Genomic DNA, 22,995 nt, shown 5'->3' on the forward strand with positions numbered 1-22,995 from the left:
CCAATGAAAACCAAAAGTCATTATCTCAGTAAATTAGAATACTCTATAACAACAGCTTGAAAAATGTTTTTAAAATCCGAAATGTTGGCCTACTGAAATGTATGTTCAGTAAATGCACTCAATACTTGATCGGGGCTTCTTTTGCATCAATTACTGCATCAATGCGGTGTGGCATGGAGGCGATCAGCCTGTGGCACTGCTGAGGTGTTATAGAAGCCCAGGTTGCTTTGATAGCAGCCTTCAGCTCATCTGCATTGTTGGGTCTGGTGTCTCTCATCTTCCTCTTGACAATACCCCATGGGGTTAAGGTCAGGCGAGTTTGCTGGCCAATCAAGCACAGTGATACTGTTGTTTTTAAACCAGGTATTGGTACTTTTGGCAGTGTGGACAGGTGCCAAGTCCTACTGGAGAATGAAATTTCCATCTCCAAAAAGCTTGTCGGCAGAGGGAAGCATGAAGTGCTCTAAAATTTCCTGGTAGACGGCTGCGCTAACGTTGGTCTTGATAAAACACAGTGGACCTACACCAGCAGATGACATGGCTCCCCAAACCATAAATGATTGTGGAAATTTCACACTAGACCTCAAGCAGCTTGGGTTGTGTGCCTCTCCACTCTTCCTCCAGACTCTGGGACCTTGATTTCCAAATGAAAATTGGAACTCTGATACCTTGTGGAGTGTGTCAATGACTGCCTTCTGGAAATCTGTCAAGTCAGCAGTCTTCCCCATGATTGTGGAGCCTACTGAAACAGACTAAGCGACCTTTTTAAACGCTTAGGAAGCCTTTGCAGGTGTTTTTTGTTAATTATTCTAATTTACTGAGATAAAGACTTTTGAGTTTTCATTGGCTGTAAGCCATAATCATCAACATTAATAGAAATAAACACTTGAAATAGATCACTCTGTTTGTAATGACTCTATATAATATGAGTTTCATTTTTGGTATTGAAAAAATGAAATAAATTAACTTTTTGATGATATTCTTATTTAGTGAGATGCACCTGTAGATAAAACAAAAGTCCATTGCTATGTGAGTAAAATACATTGAATAGGTTGAAGATTAATAAATCAATCCTTACTGCTGTGAGAGCAGGAGTTATAATTTTCTATCCTAACTCCATTTTGATTTTTGTACGTGCATCTTCTGCTTACCAGGATGGAGTTTGAGCTGGTATGTGTGAGATAAGGAGTCTTTTGGAATGTCTTTGTCTAAAGACTCAGAGAAAAGAAAGTCAGAAAGATGGGTGTTAGTAGTGTTACCTTTAGCCACTCAGATGTATGTATGCTAATGCCAGCACATATTTAGAGATAAGCTGAGCCAATTATATTGTTTTAAAGTATGAATGCTAATAACCTATAGTGTTGAGCGAGTATGTTCTGTCCAAGTACGCTCGGGCCGAGCTCCGAGTATTTATAGCTGCTCGGTGATAAGGTTAAATCGCTCCCGTGTGCATGATTTGCAACTGTTTGGCAGCTTTATTACATGTGAGGAATGTGTAAGAAATAGACATTCCTCCCATGTAATAAAACTGTCAAACATTCGCAAATCGGGAGTGATTCAAGCATATCACCGAGCAGCTATAAATACTCGGTGCTCAGCCCGAGTGTACTCGGCGAAAGGGTTAACAGAACATACTCGCTCAACACTAATAACCTATATAAACCTTGACCAATGATGTAATAAACACAGATCTAGCCTGATGCTCAAATGTATCAGTCGTAGTTCTTCCGTGCACGTATTTGAATTTACAAATTCATTTGGAACCGGCACAACGTCTCAAAATGTCTCACATTATGTGGCGTCGACACTGCTTAAGAGTATGGTTTGATGTCTATTTGTCCTATAAGGGTAGTGCTGATGTATAATTCCCATAGAGGCTGTGTGCTGTGGAGGAACTGACACCGATCCATGGTGGTTTAAATGGAGACCTCTATCTTATGTAATAAACACAGATCTAGCCTGATGCTCAAATGTGTCAGTCGTAGTTCTAATGTGCATGTATTTGAATTTACAATTTCATTTGGAGCAGGCACAATGTCTCAGAACGTCTCACATTATGTGGCGACGACACTGCTTAAGAGTATGGTTTGATGTTTATTTGTCCTATAAGGGTATCGCTGATGTATAATTCCCATAGAGGCTGTGTGCTGTGGAGGAGCTGACACCCATCCATGGTGGTTTAAATGGAGACCTCTATCTTATGAGACCCCTAAATAGAGTCAGAAAACACTAGTTCACCGTACAAAATCAAAAGACAGAAAAAATACAGGGTTAAATAGGCCGATAGTTAGGGCAGGCAGAAGACAGAAGAACATGGAGAACATGGTCAGGTACAAGCCAAGTCTATACCATCAATCACAATAAAGAAGCCACTCCGTTGTGGCGATACAGAGCACCAAAATTACTGCTGCCCAAAGTCAATTTTCTTGTCATTCAACCTGGCATTGTTTGTTTTAACTCCATGGGCGCGTACATTCAACTCACTATGACACTGTCCAGTCATAAAAAGGAAGCGTCATGGCGATGAAAAAGTAGAAATGAAATGTCCGTAGAGAGAATATAGGGACACTTGTTAGTCAATAGGGCTGATCAGATAACAAATCTTTCTCAAGGACTGAGTGTCCGTGTGTAAAAAAATTGCAGTGTGAATTACTATAGTCTGATTTACCAGCCAGTCTAGGGCACGTCAATAGGAGGAAGTTCTTGTATTCGTCCGATATTCGGATGAGCACTCGGGGCTGCCCTTGGAAGTGACTGACCTGAGTCTTTGTATGTCTATCTGAACCTGGCTAAGAGTCCGTGCAAGTAAGAGAGCATGTGTCACTTCTACCAAGATGCCCTAAATCTATAACTAAGTGCCGGACCCCCAGGACTGAGCTCAGGCAGAGAAGTGGGGCTGTAAGGGGGAAACTGGATGCGCCAAGGGGGAAACACATACAATTATATATACAGTACAGACCAAAAGTTTGGACACACCTTCTCATTTAAAGGCATCAAAACTATGAATTAACACATGTGGAATTATATACTTAACAAAAAAGTGTGAAACAACTGAAAATATGTCTTATATTCTAGGTTCTTCATAGTAGCCACCTCTTGCTTGGATGACTGCTTTGCACACTCTTGGCATTCTCTTGATGAGCTTCAAGAGGTAGTCACCGGAAATGGTTTTCACTTCACAGGTGTGCCCTGTCAGGTTTAATAAGTGGGATTTCTTGCCTTATAAATGGGGTTGGAACCATCAGTTGGGTTGTGCAGAAGTCTGGTGGAAACACAGCTGATAGTCCTACTGAATGGACTGTTAGAATTTGTATTATGGCAAGAAAAAAGCAGCTAAGTAAAGAAAAACGAGTGGCCAACATTACTTTAAGAAATGAAGGTCAGTCAGTCCGAAAAATTGGGAAAACTTTGAAAGTGTCCCCAAGTGCAGTTGCAAAAACCATCAAGCGCTACAAAGAAACTGGCTCACATGAGGACCGCCCCAGGAAAGGAAGAGTCACCTCTGCTTCTGAGGATAAGTTTATCCGAGTCACCAGCCTCAGAAATCGCAGGTTAACAGCAGCTCAGATTAGAGACCAGGTCAATGCCACACAGAGTTCTAGCAGCAGACACATCTCTACAACAACTGTTAAGAGGAGACTTTGTGCAGCAGGCCTTCATGGTAAAATAGCTGCTAGGAAACCACTGCTAAGGACAGGCAACAAGCAGAAGAGACTTGTTTGGGCTAAAGAACACAAGGAATGGACATTAGACCAGTGGAAATGTGTGCTTTGGTCTGATGAGTCCAAATTTGAGATCTTTGGTTCCAACCACCGTGTCTTTGTGCGACACAGAAAAGGTGAACGGATAGACTCTACATGCCTGGTTCCCACCGTGAAGCATGGAGGAGGAGGTGTGATGGTGTTGGGGGTGCTTTGCTGGTGACACTGTTGGGGATTTATTCAAAATTGAAGGCATACTGAACCAGCATGGCTACCACAGCATCTTGCAGCGGCATGCTATTCCATCCGGTTTGCGTTTAGTTGGACCATCATTTATTTTTCAACAGGACAATGACCCCAAACACACCTCCACGCTGTGTAAGGGCTATTTGACCAAGAGGGAGAGTGATGGGGTGCTACGCCAGATGACCTGGCCTCCACAGTCACCAGACCTGAACCCAATCAAGATGGTTTGGGGTGAGCTGGACCGCAGAGTGAAGGCAAAAGGGCCAACAAGTGCTAAGCATCTCTGGGAACTCCTTCAAGATTGTTGGAAGACCATTTCCGGTGACTACCTCTTGAAGCTCATCAAGAGAATGCCAAGAGTGTGCAAAGCAGTCATCAAAGCAAAAGGTAGCTACTTTGAAGAACCTAGAATATAAGACATATTTTCAGTTGTTTCACACTTTTTTGTTAAGTATATAATTCCACATGTGTTAATTCATAGTTTTGATGCCTTCAGTGTGAATGTACAATTTTCATAGTCATGAAAATACAGAAAAATCTTTAAATGAGGTGCGTCCAAACTTTTAGTCTGTACTGTACATTCACAGCTCCATACAAGTCCCACACATACATGGCTCTGCTCCTTACACGTCATACACACACGGCTTTGCTCCGTACACCTCATACACATGCGGTTCCGCTCCGTACGCCTCGTACACACGCGGCTCCGCTCCATACACCTCTTACACGCGCGGCTCCGCTCCGTACGCCTCGTACACAGGCGGCTCCGCTCCGTACGCCTCGTACACACGCGGCTCCACTCCGTACACCTCATACTCGCATGGCTCCGCTCCGTACGCCTCTTACACGTGCGGCTCTGCTCTGCACGCCTCTTACATGCGCGACTCCGCTCCGTACACCTCGTACACACGGCTCCGCTCGGTACGCCTCTTACACTCGCGGCTCTGCTCCGTACGCCTCATACATGCGCGGCTCCGCACGCCTCGTACACGCACGACTCCGCTCCGTACACCTCGTACACACGGCTCCGCTTCGTACGCCTCTTACACTCGCTGCTCCGCTCCGTACGCCTCTTACAAGCGCGGCTCCGTTCCGTACACCTCGTACACACGGCTCCGCTCCGTACGCCTCGTACACGCGCCGCTCTGCACGCCTCGTACACTCGCCGCTCCGTAAGCCTCGTACACGCGCCGCTCCGTACGCCTTGTACACACGCCGCTCGACTCTGTACGCCTTGCACACACGCCGCTCCTCTCCGTACGTCTCTTACGCCTTGTACATGCGCCGCTCGGCTCTGTACGCCTCGTACACGCGCTGCTCCTCTCCGTACGTCTCTTACGCCTTGTACACACGCCGCTCTGTACGCCTCGTACACGCGCCGCTCCGCAAGCCTCGTACACGTGCCACTCCGTACGGCTCTTACACGCGCGGCTCCGCTCTGTACGCCTCGTACATGCGCCGCTCCGTACGCCTCGTACACGCGCTGCTCGGCTCTGTACGCCTTGTACACGCTCCGCAAGCCTCTTACACGCGCGGCTCCGCTCCGTACGCCTCGTACACACGCGGCTCCGCTCCGTACGACTCGTACACGCGCGGCTCCGCTCCGTACGCCTAGTACACGCGCGGCTCCGCTCCGTACGCCTCGCACACGCGTGGCTCCGCTCCGTACGCATCGTACACGCGCGGCTCCGCTCCGTATACGCGCGGCTCCACTCCGTACGCCTCGCACACGCGCACGCTCCGTACGCCTCGCACACGCGCACGCTCCGCTCCGTACGCCTCGTACACGCGCGGCTCCGCTCCGTACGCCTCGCACACGCGCGGCTCCGCTCCGTACGCCTCGCACACGCGCGGCTCCGCTCCGTACGCCTCGTACATGGCGGCTCCTCTCCGTACGCCTCGTACACGCGCGGCTCCGCTCCGTACGCCTCGTACACGCGCGGCTCCTCTCCGTACGCATCGTACACGCGCAGCTCCGCTCCGTACGCCTCGTACACGCGCGGCTCCGCTCCGTACACCTCGTACACACACGGCTCCGCTCCGTACACCTCGTACACGCGCGGCTCCGCTCTGTACACCTCGTACACACGAGGCTCCGCTCCGTAGACCTCGTACACACGCGGCTCCGCTCCGTACACCTCGTACACACACGGCTCTGCTCCGTACGCCTCGTACACACGCGGCTCTGCTCCGTACGCCTCGTACACACACGGCTCCGCTCCGTACACCTCGTACACACACGGCTCCGCTCCGTACACCTCGTACACACACGGCTCTGCTCCGTACACCTCGTACACACACGACTCTGCTCCGTACACCTCGTACACACGCGGCTCCGCTCCGTACACCTCGTACACACACGGCTCTGCTCCGTACACCTCGTACACACACGGCTCCGCTCCGTACACCTCGTACACACACGGCTCCGCTCCGTACACCTCGTACATGCGCGGCTCTGCTCCGTACACCTCGTACACACGTGGCTCTGCTCCGTACACCTCGTACATGCGCGGCTCTGCTACATCCACACTGTAAACCCCTCCTGACCCCACACATAACCTTCCCCTCATCCAGCACCATGACAACCAGCACAGCAGAGTCCTGCATCCACTGAGGCCCCTGATCATGTGACCCCTGACTCCTCCCCTCCTGTGACCTCATCACAGGTCCTGTGCGCACAGAGCAGCCATATATGTGGTGGCGGCTCAGCAGGTGGAGGTATGTGGAGAGACCCCATTCCTGGGTGACAGTAACCCTTTCAGCACTAAACTTCTCTTTAGATTTTTCCATCTCTGCATGTGTTTTTTTTCTCTCTCATGTCTCTATATTACGGCTTTTGTTTTCCTTGTTAAGTTATCTTGTTGCCATTTTGGGGTACATATAATGCATTGATTGACTTCTAAGGAGGGACGGAGAAACAGAAATTGCAGCATTTTAAATGTACAATTATTGTGATACCAAATATAGATAGGAGTTTTTTTCAAGTAAATAATTTACACAATAATATCACATTTGTTGAGAAAAAAACTTTGCCAAAACATTGTTTTATTTAATTTTTTTGCTGCCATGGCAACAGTTGAGACCCCATAATCGCAAAGTGTGATGTTTAACTATGTAGATAATAACCAGTCACAATTGACCTCAGTATCTAAGGTGTTGAACAGTCAGTTATAACCCTGAGCTCATCTTCTTCTCATTCAGGTCCCTACAATATCTGATCGTCTCAGTGGAGATCTTCTATAGAAGAGAGTTTTCCTGACTTACCCATTAAGGATGGATATGGAGAGAGACAAGATGGTGGAAAGGATATTACACCTCACCATAGAGATCCTCTTCCGGCTTACTGGAGAGGTGACAGATTCTAATGATGTCACATTACATCATTCTTATCTATGGGAATAACAGATGGACAGAACTGGAGAGGTGAGGACTCTGGAAATGTCTGTAGTGAAATTTATTAATGTGTCTCTCCATAACCAGGATTACACAGTAGTGAAGAAGACCTCTAGTGAGCGCTGTCAGGCCCCTGTGTCTGAGGGATGGGGAAGACCCCTGAGCCCAATCACGAGGCCTCCACCTCACCCCCTGATACATGAGGACATCAATGACCAGAAGATCCTAGAACTCGCCTACAAGATGATTGAGCTGCTGACTGGAGAGGTGACACTGCTGGGAATGCTGGGACATTATACAGTAATGCTATGAAGGGTTTGGGGGGATGACGGTATCATTGTATGTGTCAGGTTCCTATAAGGTGTCAGGACGTCACTGTCTATTTCTCCATGGAAGAGTGGGAGTATTTAGAAGGACACAAAGATCTGTACAAGGACGTCATGATGGAGGTTCCCCAGCCCCTTACATCACCAGGTAATAGACAGGACTAAATACACACGGCCTATAATTATCTGTATGTAAAGAATGAATTCAGTCTCTGTATGTGTTTCCTCCAGTTCTATCCAGTGAGATGACAACACCGGAGAGATGTCCCCGTCCTCTTCTTCCACAGGACTGTAAACAAGAAGATCCCAATGTTCCTCAGGATCATCAGGTAGATGGAGAGAAGGTGTCATGAGATCTCCCCTATGATGTGTAGACAGCTGTGAAGGTCTTGTTTTCAGTCTTGTTTTATCCACCAGTATTATATGTGTTATGCTTGTGTAATGATAACGGTGGAGATGGCAGGATTAGAGCTGATCATAGATGTGACTTCTCCATCTGTCTGTGACTTTTACAATTTTTGTTTCAGGGTGAAGATTTTACCCATATTAATACTACAGAGATATATGTGAGAGGTGATGAGCGGAGTAAAGAGGAGATTCCTACAGATAATTATCTAGGTGAGTAGTAACCACTAAATACAAAGAAGTCACAGAATCTTCTCAGTCACCGGCTGTGGCTGCTTTATTAGTGGTGTAGTCTGGGCATATCACAATTATGTTTCTAAAATGTAAAGTGCTGCGGAATATGTTGGCACTGCCATTATACCACTGCGTTGAAACTGTTTTGGGAAGAAACTGGAGAGCCTAGAGGAAACCCACACTGGGAGAACATATATGTTGGGAAAAAATATAGGCAAATATATGCTATGTACATGTTTGAAATTATGTATGTGTGTGTATGTATATAGTGGCATGTAATAATTTGGGCACCCCGGGTCAAAATTACTGTTATTGTGAACAGTTAAGCAAGTTGGAAATGATCTCTGAAAAGCCTAATGACACTTTTTTTTTATTTCAGTGTATATATACAGTACAGACCAAAAGTTTGGACACACCTTCTCATTTAAAGATTTTTCTGTATTTTCATGACTTTGAAAATTGTACATTCACACTGAAGGCATCAAAACTATGAATTAACACATGTGAAATTATATACTTAACAAAAAAGTGTGAAACAACTGAAAATATGTCTTATATTCTAGGTTCTTCAAGGTAGCCACCTTTTGCTTTGATAACTGCTTTGCACACTCTTGGTATTCTCTTGATGAGCTTCAAGAGGTAGTCACCGGAAATGGTTTTCACTTCACAGGTGTGCCCTGTCAGGTTTAATAAGTGGGATTTCTTGCCTTATAATTGGGGTTGGGACCATCAGTTGTGTTGTGCAGCAGTCTGGTGGATACACAGCGGATAGTCCTACTGAATAGACTGTTAGCTGCTTTTTTCTTGCCATAATACAAATTCTAAGTAAAGAAAAACGAGTGGCCATCATTACTTTAAGAAATGAAGGTCAGTCAGTCCGAAAAATTGGGAAAACTTTGAAAGTGTCCCCAAGTGCAGTTGCAAAAACCATCAAGCATTACAAAGAAACTGTCTCACATGAGGACCGCCCCAGGAAAGGAAGACCAAGAGTCACCTCTGCTTCTGAGGATAAGTTTATCCGAGTCACCAGCCTCAGAAATCGCAGGTTAACAGCAGCTCAGATTAGAGACCAGGTCAATGCCACACAGAGTTCTAGCAGCAGACACATCTCTTCAACAACTGTTAAGAGGAGACTTTGTGTAGCAGGCCTTCATGGTAAAATAGCTGCTAGGAAACCACTGCTAAGGACAGGAAACAAGCAGAAGAGACTTGTTTGAGCTAAAGAACACAAGGAATGGACATTAGACCAGTGGAAATCTGTGCTTTGGTCTGATGGAGGGCAACAACCCAGCAGCAGGACCGCTACCTCTGCCTTTGTGCAAGGAGAAACAGGAGGAGCACTGCCAGAGCCCTGCAAAATGACCTCCCGCAGGCCACAAATGTGCATGTGTCTACACAAACGGTTAGAAACCGACTCCATGAGGGTGGTATGAGGGCCCGATGTCCACAGATGGGGTTGTGCTCACAGCCCAACATCGTGCAGGACGCTTGGCATTTGCCACAGAACACCAGGATTGGCAAAGTCGCCACTGGCGCCCTGTGCTCTTCACAGATTAAAGCAGGTTCACACTAAGCACTTGTGACAGACGTGACAGAGTCTGGAGACACCGTGAAGAGTGATCTGCTGCCTGCAACATCCTTCAGCATGACCAGTTTGGCAGTGGGTCAGTAATGGTGTAGGGTGGCATTTCTTTGGAGGGCTCCACAGCCCTCCATGTGCTCGCAAGAGGTAGCCTGACTGCCATTAGGTACCTAGATGAGATCCTCAGACCCCTTGTGAGACCATATACTGGTGCAGTTGGCCCTGGGTTCCTCCTAATGAAAGACAATGCCAGACCTCATGTGGCTGGAGTGTGTCAGCGGTTCCTGCAAGATGATGGCATTGAAGCTATGGACTGGCCTGCCCATTACCCAGACTTGAATCCGATTGAGCACATCTGGGACATCATGTCTCGCTCCATCCACCAACGTCACCTTGCACCACAGACTGTCCAGGAGTGCTTTAGTCCTAATCAAGTTCCAAAGGAATTCAAGCTGAACTGCTGGCTCAGTGTGCATCAGTGTCAGTGCAAACTATCCATCAACATTTGCATGAAAGGAAACGCTACGGCAGGAGACCCAGGAGGACCACACTGTCAACACAGAGACCTAAAAAAGCTAGACTGCAGTTTTCCAAAATGTATATAAGTAAGCCAAAATCCTTCTGGGAAAGTGTCTTGTGGACAGATGAGACGACGAAAGAGCTTTTTAGTAAAGCACAGCATTCCACTGTTTCCCGAAAATAGAATGAGGCCTACGAAGAAAAGAACACAGTATCTACAGTCAAATATGGTGGAGGTTCAAAGATGATTTGGCTTTGTTTTGCTGCCTCTGGCACTGGGTGCCTTGACTGTGCGCAAGGCATCAAAAAATCTGAAGATTACCAAAGAATTTTGGGTCACAATGTAGTGCCCAGTGTCAGAAAGTTGGGTGTGCATTTTACGTTACCGGTCTTCCAGCAGGACAATGACCTCAAATATACTTCAAGAAGCACACAAAAATGGATGGAAACAAAGCTCTGGAGAGTTCTGAAATGGCCAGCAACGAGGCCGGATCGAAATCCCATTGAACACCTGTGGAGAGATCTTAAAATTGCTGTTGATCACCTTCAAATATGGGAGACCTGGTGCAGTTTGCAAAACAAGAGTGCTCCAAAATTCCAGTTGAGAGGTGTAAGAAGCTTGTTGGTGGTTATAGGAAGCAATCAATTGCAGTAACTTATTCCAAAGCAACCAAATATTAAGTTGAGGGTGCCAACAATTTTGTCTGGCCCATTTTTGGAGTTTTGTATGAAATTATGTCCAATTTGCCTTTTTTTTCTCAGTTTTTTATGTTGTTCCATTACACACAAAGGAAATAAACGTGTATAACAAAACATTAGGAATGAGCGAACGTGCTCGGTGATATTCGGATATCACTCGAGTATCTGGGTGCTTGGATGTGCTTGGCGCTGCTCTATTTCAAACTGTAATCCCTGCCCTGCATGTTTGGTGCCTGTTACACAGCTAATAAGCATGCGAGGATTGCCTGCTAGTCACTAATGCCGTAGTCATCTTGGTAGTGGCATTACTTTGTTTGGCTGGCCGTATGACATGATCAGGGGTTATAAAAGGACAGATGCCGCCAGGCTCAGCATGACTCCATTGCACAGCTCTGTGACAGTTGTTATTGGAGGGAGACGGTGCTTGTCCAGGCACAGTATAACAAATTGGAGTCCTGTAATGTTGATACTGGTGCTGAAGCTGAACCATGATACTAATAGTCCTTCTAAGGGCTAATCTTGTGCTTTGCTGTTTGTATCAGAAACATTCTGCATTTAGCCTTGGAAGGCAGAGAGAGTTTCAGGAGCAGGGAGAGTGGCTGAATACAGTCTCTAGGCAGAGATTAGGGCTTTGCAATCCATTGCTAAATATATAGCTGCAGCAGTTCACCATATACTTTTTTTTGTGTGAAAAAATAACTATTGCGATCCATAGAGTATTATGTGTTTTGTGGTACATTTTCGTGTTATATAACACTCTCTAAAAAAGCGTTCAACATTTTTTCTGGATTCAATTAGTCATCCATACAGTGTAATGTGCTTAGTGATCGACAAAGATGGCAGAATCCCGAGAGACTCCTAAAGGAGCAACTGGAGGAGGATGTGGCAGTAGCCTGAGGTCTGGAACTGGCCACTTTCCCAGAACCACCAAGGCCCAAACCCAGGCCGCAGCCTTTACCTCTGGGGTTCTTGCGAACTGCAGATGGGACAGCCAGGATCCAGGAACTAGTGAGCGGACTGCAGGGCCTAGGCTGATTGGAAGAGACAAGGAGGCAAGCCCGGATCAGAGCTGGAGAAATGCTATATGGCCCGCTAACCGCAAAGTACCGAGAGTTGGCATCCCGGGGGGTGATCAGTATGGACGACCAGCAGTGGAAGGGTCCATCGAAGAGTTTGAGACCCATCATCACATTTCATTCAACCAGCTGGCAGTAGAGATGGAACACTTACCTCGAAGGTTGAAAGAGCTGATGGCTGGAACCAGGGTCTCATTCCTCAAAATGGAGGGGCAACATCGCTGGTATGCGGTGAGTGTGATTCGAGACGGAAGGGAGCAGGATGAACCCGTCTTGAGACCTGAATGGAACTGGGAGAGGCGGCTATTACCACACACAAGAGATTGTACTGTCCTTACGTTCCCCACCTCCTATGCGAGAGCAGGCGATGGTGCATGTGACACAGGGGGCTGTCGCCCATTTCTACATGTCGGGGGCTCCGGCAATACCCGAAGCCAGGTCACTTACAGCCCTAGCACCTGGGAACCGGGTTCCAGGAAACAGGTGGAGGCAGTCCCCTAGCCTACCGAGGAAGGAGAAGCGGACACCTGAAGGATATTATTGTATTACCCTCCTTATCATTTTCCTGGCTTTGCACTTTGTGCAAAGTGTTTGAGTGTAGGAGTACATTAACTACACTTTCAAAATATTTACGTTCAAAAAAATTTACTGGATTCAATTAGTCATCCATACAGTTTAACGTGCTTTCTGTAAAATTACAGTGGGTTAAAATTTTGAAAAACCGCATGGCCTGTTACAGTTCACACACATATTTTTTGTTAAAAAAATTGACTATTTCAAACCAAAAATATTGGTTTGTGTGAAATTTCATTGGTTTGAAATAAAAAAACTAAATTGGCCTGCTACAGGTGTACAAATTAGGTTGTTAAAAAATTGACTATTACCATCAAGATATTTTGTCACAGTTTTATTTTAGTCAACAATCTTTTCAGTAAAAGATGTTTAATTTCTTGCAAACTGTAGAGTTAAAAAAAATTTAAATAATGGAGAAAAAAAAGTGGGTTAGTTGTCATCTATACTGTAGAACTGTGTGTGAAATTTCATTGGTTTGAAAAAACAAACAAAAATTGTCCAACTACAGGTGCACAAATTTGGTCCTTCAGTGCTCTGTCCCCATCCACCACTATTTTTCCCGTTGTGGCGTACCTGCCTTGTACCAGCACGAGTCCAGGAACATCACCCATGCCCTTACCAAAGCGGTTACTGGGATTGTCCACTTAACGACCGACACATGGACAAGCACTTGTGGCCAGAAACGCTGCATTTCCCTGACTGCACACTGGGTGAACATTGTGGAGGCCAGGGCCGAGTCCCACCCTGGCACCGCACATGTTCTACCGATGCTGAGGATTGCTTACCCTACTTCTATCAGGGTTTCCTCCACCTCTTACACCAGTTCATGCACCCCCTCCTGCTCCTCCTTCATCTCCAATGTGCTATCTCAGAGCATGTCGTCCACATCAGCCGGAAGCTGGAAGCTCTGCCTCAGCTAAGCGGCAGCAGGCTCTGCTGAAGATAATTTGTCTAGGAGACAAACCCCACTCATGGCAGAGTTACTTAAAGGAATAAGAGACCAGACAAATGTGTTTTTTGCCACTGAAGCTCCAACCAGGCATGGTGTTGTGTGATAATGGGCGTAACCTGGTGGCGGCTGTGAAGCTTGGCAAGCTCACACACCATGCTTGGCGCACGTGCTCAACATGGTGGTTCAGCGGTTTCTGAAAACGTACCCAGATTTGTCAGAGCTTCTGGTCAAGGTATGCCGTGTCAGCGCCCATTTCCGCAAGTCATCTACAACTGCTGCCGCTCTGGCAATGCTGCAGCAGCGCATGCAAGTGCTAGCTCCCCTACTGTTGTGCGACGTGACCACGCGCTGGAACTCCACACTGCACATGCTGGCAAGGTTTTGTGAGAAGCAGAGGCCAGTTCTGGAATACCAGCTCCAACACGTCCATCTGTATTCTGATCAGCCTACACACATAAGAACTGAAGAGTGGGCATGGATGTCTGACATTTGTGCGGTTCTATAGAGTTCAAGTCTTCTTTTTCTTTGAAGAGGTAATTTGCATATTAAATTTACCAGAGCGAATAAGCCTCCTTACCTTGACATGTCAGAGCCGGTGTGTCACTCTCCACAAGGAGAAACGTTACCCCTTAGACCTCAGTCCAGAGCCTCTCATCTAGCCAAATCAGTTCTCATACTTTGCACTGACGAGGGCCAACAGCCCGAAACACCGTGTCTGAAAATTGAGATTCTGAATTGGCTTTTCTTCTTATCTTCATATTGCACAACTCGTTAAAGGGTTGATTGTGACTTGTAGGATTGCTGCTTCCAATAGGTGGCGCTATAGAGTTCAAGTCCTCTTTTTTTTTCTTTGAAGAGGCAATTTTCATAAGGACTCCACAAAGATGGTGAGCGGCGATGACGCCATCATCAGCGCAACGAACCCGCTTCTGTGCCGACTTAAACAGTTACTGCTGACAATTAAACATGAAGCTTTGCATGTAGACCAGGTTGAGACTGAGGAAGACATGAGACAGAGAGATATTACCCAGCCCAGCCTCATCTCACCTCCTTAGCGCAGATTGGGTAAGAATGAGGAGGTGGAGGCTGAGGAAAAGAAGGAGGAACAGGAGCTGGCTGATAGCGTAAAAGAGGCTAGTACCCACACGAGCTTTGTCCCGTGTCTCCTACGTGGATGGGTTGAGGAGGGGAATTAGGATGAAGAAATGGTGGAGGAGATGCAGAGTAGTCATTATGGTGGAGACAGGGAAGTGTTGGCTGTAGGGACCTTGGCACTTATGGACGAGTTTATGTACCGCTGCCTTTCCCGTGACCCTCGCCTTACATTCATCTTGGACAAGAAAGAATACTGGTTGTTCACCCTGCTAGACCCACGCTACAAGGAGAATGTTGCCTCTCTTCTTCCTGAGGCGGAGGGGTTTTCTAAAATGGTGCTATACCAGAAGGTCATTGTGGAAAATATGTTGAAAATTTCACATCAGACAACAGTATTGGGTGGGGGCAAGCGTCCTTGCCCAACCAAAGAGGAGAGGTGAGGGAGCCACACCCCAGATATAGCAGAGGCAGGGGTACACTATTAAATGTCTGGGACAATTTCATGACACCCAGCGTCCATGCCCTGATGATCGGGTATTTTTGACAAGGAGGGAAAGGTTTTTAAACATGGTCAAGCAATACCTGGCTGGCAAAACCAGCATACTCCCTAATTTCTATGCAGCCTTCAGCTCTTGGGTCTCAAAGATGGACACCTGGCATGAGCTGTTCCTCTATGCCTTGGAGGTGTTGTGCTACCCTACCACTTTTGTCTTGTCTGAGTGGGTTTTTAGTGCCACTAGAGGATTCATAACAGACAGGCGCTTTCGCCTGTCAACAGAAAATGTTGACAGGCTCACTCTGATATCATTGAAGAAAGCCTGGATTAGACCAGACCTTTCCACACCACCAGATGACAGCAGCACATAGTGATTTTAATGTTCAATATTTGAATTTGGCCTGCCAATTTATATAAAATTCCATTTTGGTCAACTTAAATTATTATTTTTTAAATCCTTTTTAAAATTTGCCTTATATACAAGTCATTATACAGGAAAAATGTTTAACATTTTTTTCCTGTATACTCCAATTTCTTGTCGATTTTTGAATGTTTTATTATTAGTCCTTAAAGTGGAGTAAAAGTCTGACACCATTGTTTTCAGCATCGAGATGGGAGTAAGAGATGATTCCAGGAGTCTTCCCCATGCCATTCTCCTTACATTCTACACTTCCATTCCAACCATTTCAACATTTTCACTGCCCCCAGACCTCCTTGTAGGGTCTGCTACAAACATGCGCGGATTTCCCATGGACTCCCATTATACTCATTACTCGAAACGAGCATTAGGAATTGCTCAGTTCAAGAAACGAGCATCCAAGCTTTTTAGTTCTCGCTCATCTCTACAAAACATGTGTAATTGCAATAATTTTCTGGAGAAATACTTCATTTCCTGGAACAATTTCAAGGGTTCCAACACTTACAGCCATGACTGTATACAGATTTGCATTCAGGATCCTCATCCAGTGGGTACGCCAGGTATCAGTGTCCCACTGGACGTCTGCCAAACACCTCCTATCAAAGGCTGGAATCCTTTGCAGCCTTTTCTGTGTTTTATTCCAGCATTATTTCATCATTGTTGTAAAACGCAGGTATGATGTCACACTGGACTGACATGGATTCCAGCAGGGAGGATATGTTGTTGGAGAGATATGGACTTGGCTACTGGATTAGGGTCCTGTGTGCAATCTTCGAATGCCAGCATCCTGACTGTGGAAATTAAAAGGGTCCACAGTTTCTTGACTGACTGAATAAATGTTCTGTGAATATTTTTGTTCAAGTCTGAATTGCACTATATCAAATATTATTGCGAATGTTGGGTTTGCACAGTCATTTTGGCAGGGCACAGGTTGTGCGGCACAAAATAATAAGCTGCTGCGACATTATATAGAAAAAAAAAACACTATCCGCAACAGAAATATATAATGTCACAGGATATAAAAAGATTCCAGCAATATAATTAAAAATATATTTTTATTGAGTAAATCCATAAAAATGACATACAGTGGGGAACACAATTAAGCAAGTAAGAAAAAGATCTTCAGCTCACCTGGCCCAGCCTGCCCCGTCCTCCTTTCCATGATCTCGGTGCTCGGAATTAGTCCATCCCCATCTGGGAGAAAAATCCTCAGTGAAAGTAAAAAATAGTTTTCCAGCACCCGATGTAGAAAAATTAAAAAAAGCCTTTATTTAATCCATCGTTAAAAAATACAATTCCAACAGAAATAAAAGCATGTGTAGGCTTACGCGTTTCGGATCATATTTGACCCTTAGTCATAGCATAAAGTACTGAATAAATGTTGCACTTTTCAAGGAAAACAGTCAAGGAAAGCTGCCAAGGGTAACACTCACCAAAATCAGCTGTGATATCAGAGTCACTAATTCAAGGCTAGCAGTGATCTAAACACTAGTTTAACCCTATAGTACATTCATCCTCTACAAACATATTACAATGTGAACTGTCACTTAGTAATGCACTAATTATTTGATCACTTTTTACCCAAGTTTTTTATATATGTGAATTCATTGAATAAACAATTGATGCACTATTTAAATATATATGTAACAATAACAGCTTCTAAAGATATTATTACCTATTTTCTAAAAATTATTGTTCTAACATTTGATTTCAAGGGCATACTTTTCCAAAAAAAAACCTCTCCACTTTAAAACCATATGAAAATGGCTAGAAATTATTACAAAACGTAATAAGCATGTTTTGTTTTGTATACCATTGATTATAGCGTCCCCTAGATTGATCACAAAAATAAAAAAAAAATTTCCTTTTTTTTTTTGAAAAAAAAAAAAAATTTACCTACATTGATTAAATGCCTCAATTTGTCCCAACTTTTTTAATACAGATTCATCAATTCATGTTTTAGATTTAGTCCTGCTGGGTATCTGGTGTTTAGTTTTAGAATCCATCGAGCTTCAGTCATCTGGAGTAATTTAACCCTGTCTCCACCTTGCTGGGGAGCAGAAACAAATTCCAAAGCACTTACTCGCAGGCTACTTAAATCCCCCTTGTGTTCATACAAAAAATGTTTGGAAGCCCCCGAAAGACTGCGGGTAGTGACATTGTTAATGTCATAAATGTGCTCCGACAGTCTTTTTCTTATACTACGGCTTGTAGATCCCACATATTGTTTTCTGCATATTGTGCAAAAAAATGATATAAACCCAGTGGTCAGTAGCACAGTTCATGAAAGTCTTCAGATTAAATACTTGACCCTCATTACTTATGACAGACTTGTTATTATTTATCATGAATTTACATAAACCGCATGACTTCTGCCCGCATCTGAATGAGCCCTTAGTGGACAACCATGTGCGACCTATTTTACCTGGATTTTCTCGGAGTTCACTTGGGGAGATTACATTTCCTATTGTCAGGGATTTTTTTGGAACAAATTTACAACCATTTTTTAGAATTTCTCTAAGGGTACTGTCAGTGGTTAACAATGGTAGATGTTTTCGAACAACATTAATTACTTTATAATAATTGCTATCAGGGTCGGACTGGGGTGCCTAGGGCCCACCAGGGGAACTGACTCTAGAGGCCCACACTACAGCCCACCATAAACGGTTTTATTACTTGTTATGTTTTTCTATAATGTACTATAGTTCCATGATTGGCTGCGCTGTGAAGCTCTGAGTGGCAGGACTTTGTTCGAACAGTCATTCCGTACTGCCAGAGTCCCTTTAATGGTAACTTGTCACCTGGAAAAACGCTATTTATCTGCAGATATAGGGGTAATCTGCAGGTAAATAGGGTTTAAAGCCTGGTTAGACGGCTTAATGGAAAAGCGTTGGCTACACGGAGAAAATTACGTTTCATTCTCCCTGCCGCCACTCGCTTCCTGTTATTGGGTCGGTGCAAGGAGGGAGACATTACAGTCACCGCGAACTACAAAGTGAGGGTGCTGCAATAACGTCCGCCACCTTTATTGTGACACTTCCATGTAGCCCAACCTCAGGCTGAGCTTCATTGAACGACTAACATGGCAGCAGCACCTGGCAACTAGTGCTGAGCGAGCGTGGTCGGATAAGGTGTGATCCCAGCATGCTCGGGTGTTATCCAGGTATCTTGTAGTGCTCTGCTAATATGCTCGAGTCCCCAGGGTAGCATGTTTTGCGGCGGTAGGCAGACGCAACACATGCAGGAATTGCCTGTTTGTTAGGTAATCCCTGCATGTGTTGCTTCTGTCTACCGCCGCAAAACATGTTACCGCAGGGACTCGAGCATATTAGCAGAGCACTACAAGATACCTGGATAACACCCGAGCATGCTGAAATAACACCTTGTCCGACCACGCTCACTCAGCACTACTGGCAACCCATCAGCAACCTGCAACTGCGTCACAGGGGGCTGAAGGGAACAGGTGACTGCATGCACCAGCCATCGTGCTCTCTAAATGCCGCTGTCAGTGATTGACAAGGGCACTTAAATACTCAAAACAGCAGCAATCAAGGCGAGCTCTGATCGCTGCTGTTACAGGCAGACGCCGGCTATGTAACACAACCTACATCTGCCTGGTATGGAGCAGGCTCAGCTCCTGAACCCGCTTCATACAAGCACATCCCAATGGTGACAGTTATGACAAGGTTAGCAAATTTCACTTGTCTGTTCCTAAATGTGGAAAGACAAATGGAATTCCCTAACACATGTGAGCAAGTCCTAATAGATTTAGTAAAGGTGCCCCAAGCATATGAATGTTATTACACACCACAATGGACTCTTACATACAAAAAATCTTACAAAAATACATATTATTCCAGATACGCAGACGCGCACAAACACGCAGACGCGCACAAACACATCAGTACATGAATACATCATCTGAACCACCATCAATTGTAATGTCAGGTCAGCCCCATATATCTTTGTATCACATAAACCTACAACTCCCAGTATGTAATTAACAATAGAGATACTGGGAGTTGTTATCAGTCATCATCAGACTGCGGACCATACAGGAACCACAGTACTGATGAGACGCAGGCAGGATCACAAATGAACATTTACATCCAGGTATCTTACCTGAGACGTCTTCTCTGATTAGAGTCGTTCTCTTTCTTTTCGTCTCCCTCTTGTCCAGTCTCCATGATGACTTTTCTCATCCACAGCTCGTCTCTGCAGACTTCCATCTTCTCCGGTCTTCTGCAGCACATCCCGACACGATGCCCTTAGAGATACAGTGTCATTATAATGCTCCTGAATAAAAATATCAACACTGAGCCCCTGAATAAACCTAACTCTTACAATGCTCCCTGCACAAAACATGACATACACTCTACCCCTCTTATGGTACCTGCTCTCCACACTGTCCTCTCCTTACCATACTGGGCCCCCTCTTCACACTGTGTCCCCCCTATACTGCCCAGTCTCTATACTGTGCCCCTTCATCACACTCCCCCACCTCAGCATACTGTTCCCTCCTTTCTGTGCCCTCACACTGTTCCCCCCCCATACTGCCGCATCACTATACCTTCCCCTACACTACCTAGTCTCTGTGCTGTGTCACCTTACACTTTTCTCCCTCCATACTGTCTCCTCACACTATTCCCCCACTCTCCATACTGTCTTATACATCTCTTCCCCATTCTGTTCCCGCACCCATTCCCACCCCTCCCCTAGTTCACCATACTGTTTCTTCACACATCTCCCCATTCTGTCTCCTAAAATTTCTCTCCCATCTCTCTCCAAATATAATAAATCTTCGGAAGACCCGACAGACATGCAGAAGCACGCTTACACACACGAAAACAAGCGCACACAGACACATACTAAGGGCTCCTCCACACGTCAGTACATGCAGTGACCGTTTCCACACGTACCAGAGACACTGACACACGTAGACCCATTCACATGAATGCGTATGTGCACATGTCAGTATGTTTCCACTTTCCACAGACCATGTGGTGTCCGTGGGCAAAACACGCTGACATGTCTGTTTTTTACCTGCTGTCCAGACCGCAAAATGTCCCGCACACTGATGACAGTTAGCACCCGGTGCTTGGGAAGAGCGCTGAGTGCTGCCCTCATCATAGATCCCTGCAGGCGCTGCGTTCAGCACCAGCAGGGTCAATGATGAGAGTAATAGTCGATACCCGCTGTGTCCAACTGTAAAAAGAATAAAAAAAAAAAACCTTATACTAACCTCTACTAAGTGTCACCCGCTGTAATCCGTGCGAGCGCTCTCGCCGAGGAGAATGTCTCCTGCAGCGAGTGGGCTCCGGAGCTGCGCTCAACAAGCGGTGCCCTGTCATTCACTAAGCGCAGTTCTGGAGCAAGCTCGCTGCAGAAGTCATTCTCCTCGGCGTGAGCGCTCGCACGGATTACAGCAGGTGACACTTAGGAGAGGTGAGTATAAGGATTTTTTTATTTTATTCTTATTTTTACAGTTGGACACGGACACGGTGGGAGTAGACTACTACTCTCATCATTGACCCCGCTGCTGCTGATCACAGCGCCTGCAGGTATCTATGATGAGGGCAGCGCTCAGCACCCGGCTCTTGGGAACAGCGCTTACTGTACACTGATTCCCAAGCGCCAGTATGTGTCACTTGGATGACACACAGGTGGACACGGATATCTCCAGTCCCGTAAATATCAGGACATGTGAAAGAGCCCTAATATGCACACACAGATACACATACTCACAGAAATGGGGACACGCACACACAGAAATGCACAGACACACTCAGACAATCACACACTAAAATGCAGACACGCAGGGAAGCACACACACACGTATGTGTGAAGACACATAAACACACAGGCATACACAATGGACACACAGGCATATACACACACACCGGCATATATACACACACACACACACAGGAATATACACACACACACACATACAGGCATATACACACACAGGCATACTGTATATACACACACACATACCTGCACGCACAGGCATATACACACACAGGCATATACACACGCACGCACAGGCATATACACACACAGGCATATACACACGCACGCACAGGCATATACACACACAGGCATATACACACACACAGGCATATACACACAGGCATATAAACACACACACAGGCATATAAACACACACACACAGGCATATAAACACACACACACAGGCATATAAACACACACTGTACACACACACTGGCACACACAGGCATATACACACACACTGTACACACACAGGCATATGCACACACTGTACACACAGGCATATACACACAGGCATATACACACAGGCATATACACACACTGTACACACACAGGCATATACACACACTGTACACACACAGGCATATACACACACATGCAGGCATATACACACAGGCATATACACACACAGTACACACACACACATGCAGGCAGCATATACATAAAAATCCATACAAACACACAAATATTACAGTGCCTTGGCTTGTCTCCAGCCCATACAGTGTACAGACATGCTTCTAATGTGGGAGACTGCAGTGCAGGACGCGCTGTGACGTCACTTTTAGCAGACGTGAGGCCCTGTCTGCTGAGTGTGACGCTGCAGTGCAGCCCCTGCTCTCCTGCTCCCAGGACCCTCCCGCTACTGTCCTGGGCATCGCGTCGGTGAAAGTGTGTGCGCGTGCCCTTAAAGGGCCCACGACCACTTTACTTTTTTTTTTTTTTTTTTTTTTAAATTCAACTGTTCCCTCTGCAAGGGGCCCGGGGCCCACCGGGAAATTTCCCGGCACCCCGCCAGGCCAGACCGAGCCTGATTGCTATGATATGTGGTGGAGAAGATCATTTCTTTAGAGAAATCTTTCCTGTCTGATTTTTTTTGACTGGAGTTGATACTGATCTCTGCTTTTTTCATTAGCTTTTATTTCAGCTTTTTCAATGGTTTTATGATTATAGCCCCTATGCTGTAGTCTCTTTTTAATATTGTCACATTCCTCCTTATATTTTCTGTCACCAGTACAGCACCTTCGAGCTCTGATAAATTCCCCGCTGGGGATATTCCTGATTACATGTTGTGGGTGTTGACTGGAAGCAAAATAGAATTTCCGGAAAAGCTGACAGTCTACTTTCCTATTGAACCTATCTCCACTCAGCTGTATATCCAGAAAGGAAATCGTATCCCTATTGGTCTCTACTGTAAAAGACAGATTTAAATCATTATCATTAATGTAATCATTAAAACCAGGGACTAAATCATCTGATCCTTTCCACAC

The 22,995-nt window shown here is 45.6% G+C and overlaps 1 protein-coding gene across 1 annotated transcript in view; it reads left to right on the plus strand.

Moving 5' to 3' along the window:
• The first annotated feature begins 6,579 nt into the window (after positions 1-6,579).
• Positions 6,580-22,995, plus strand: part of LOC141271780 (uncharacterized) — a 33,834-nt gene continuing 17,418 nt past the window's right edge. Inside the window, exons 1-6 of the mRNA XM_073681916.1 lie at positions 6,580-6,665; positions 7,149-7,298; positions 7,428-7,607; positions 7,691-7,814; positions 7,898-7,995; positions 8,194-8,284. Coding sequence (XP_073538017.1) covers positions 7,221-7,298; positions 7,428-7,607; positions 7,691-7,814; positions 7,898-7,995; positions 8,194-8,284 — 571 coding nt within the window. The 5' untranslated portion in view covers positions 6,580-6,665; positions 7,149-7,220. The remainder of the gene's footprint in view (positions 6,666-7,148; positions 7,299-7,427; positions 7,608-7,690; positions 7,815-7,897; positions 7,996-8,193; positions 8,285-22,995) is intronic.

The sequence above is a fragment of the Phyllobates terribilis genome, unplaced genomic scaffold, assembly GCF_046119375.1.
Source record: "Phyllobates terribilis strain yellow unplaced genomic scaffold, ASM4611937v1 Scaffold_5__5_contigs__length_657084704, whole genome shotgun sequence".
NCBI lineage: Eukaryota > Metazoa > Chordata > Amphibia > Anura > Dendrobatidae > Phyllobates > Phyllobates terribilis.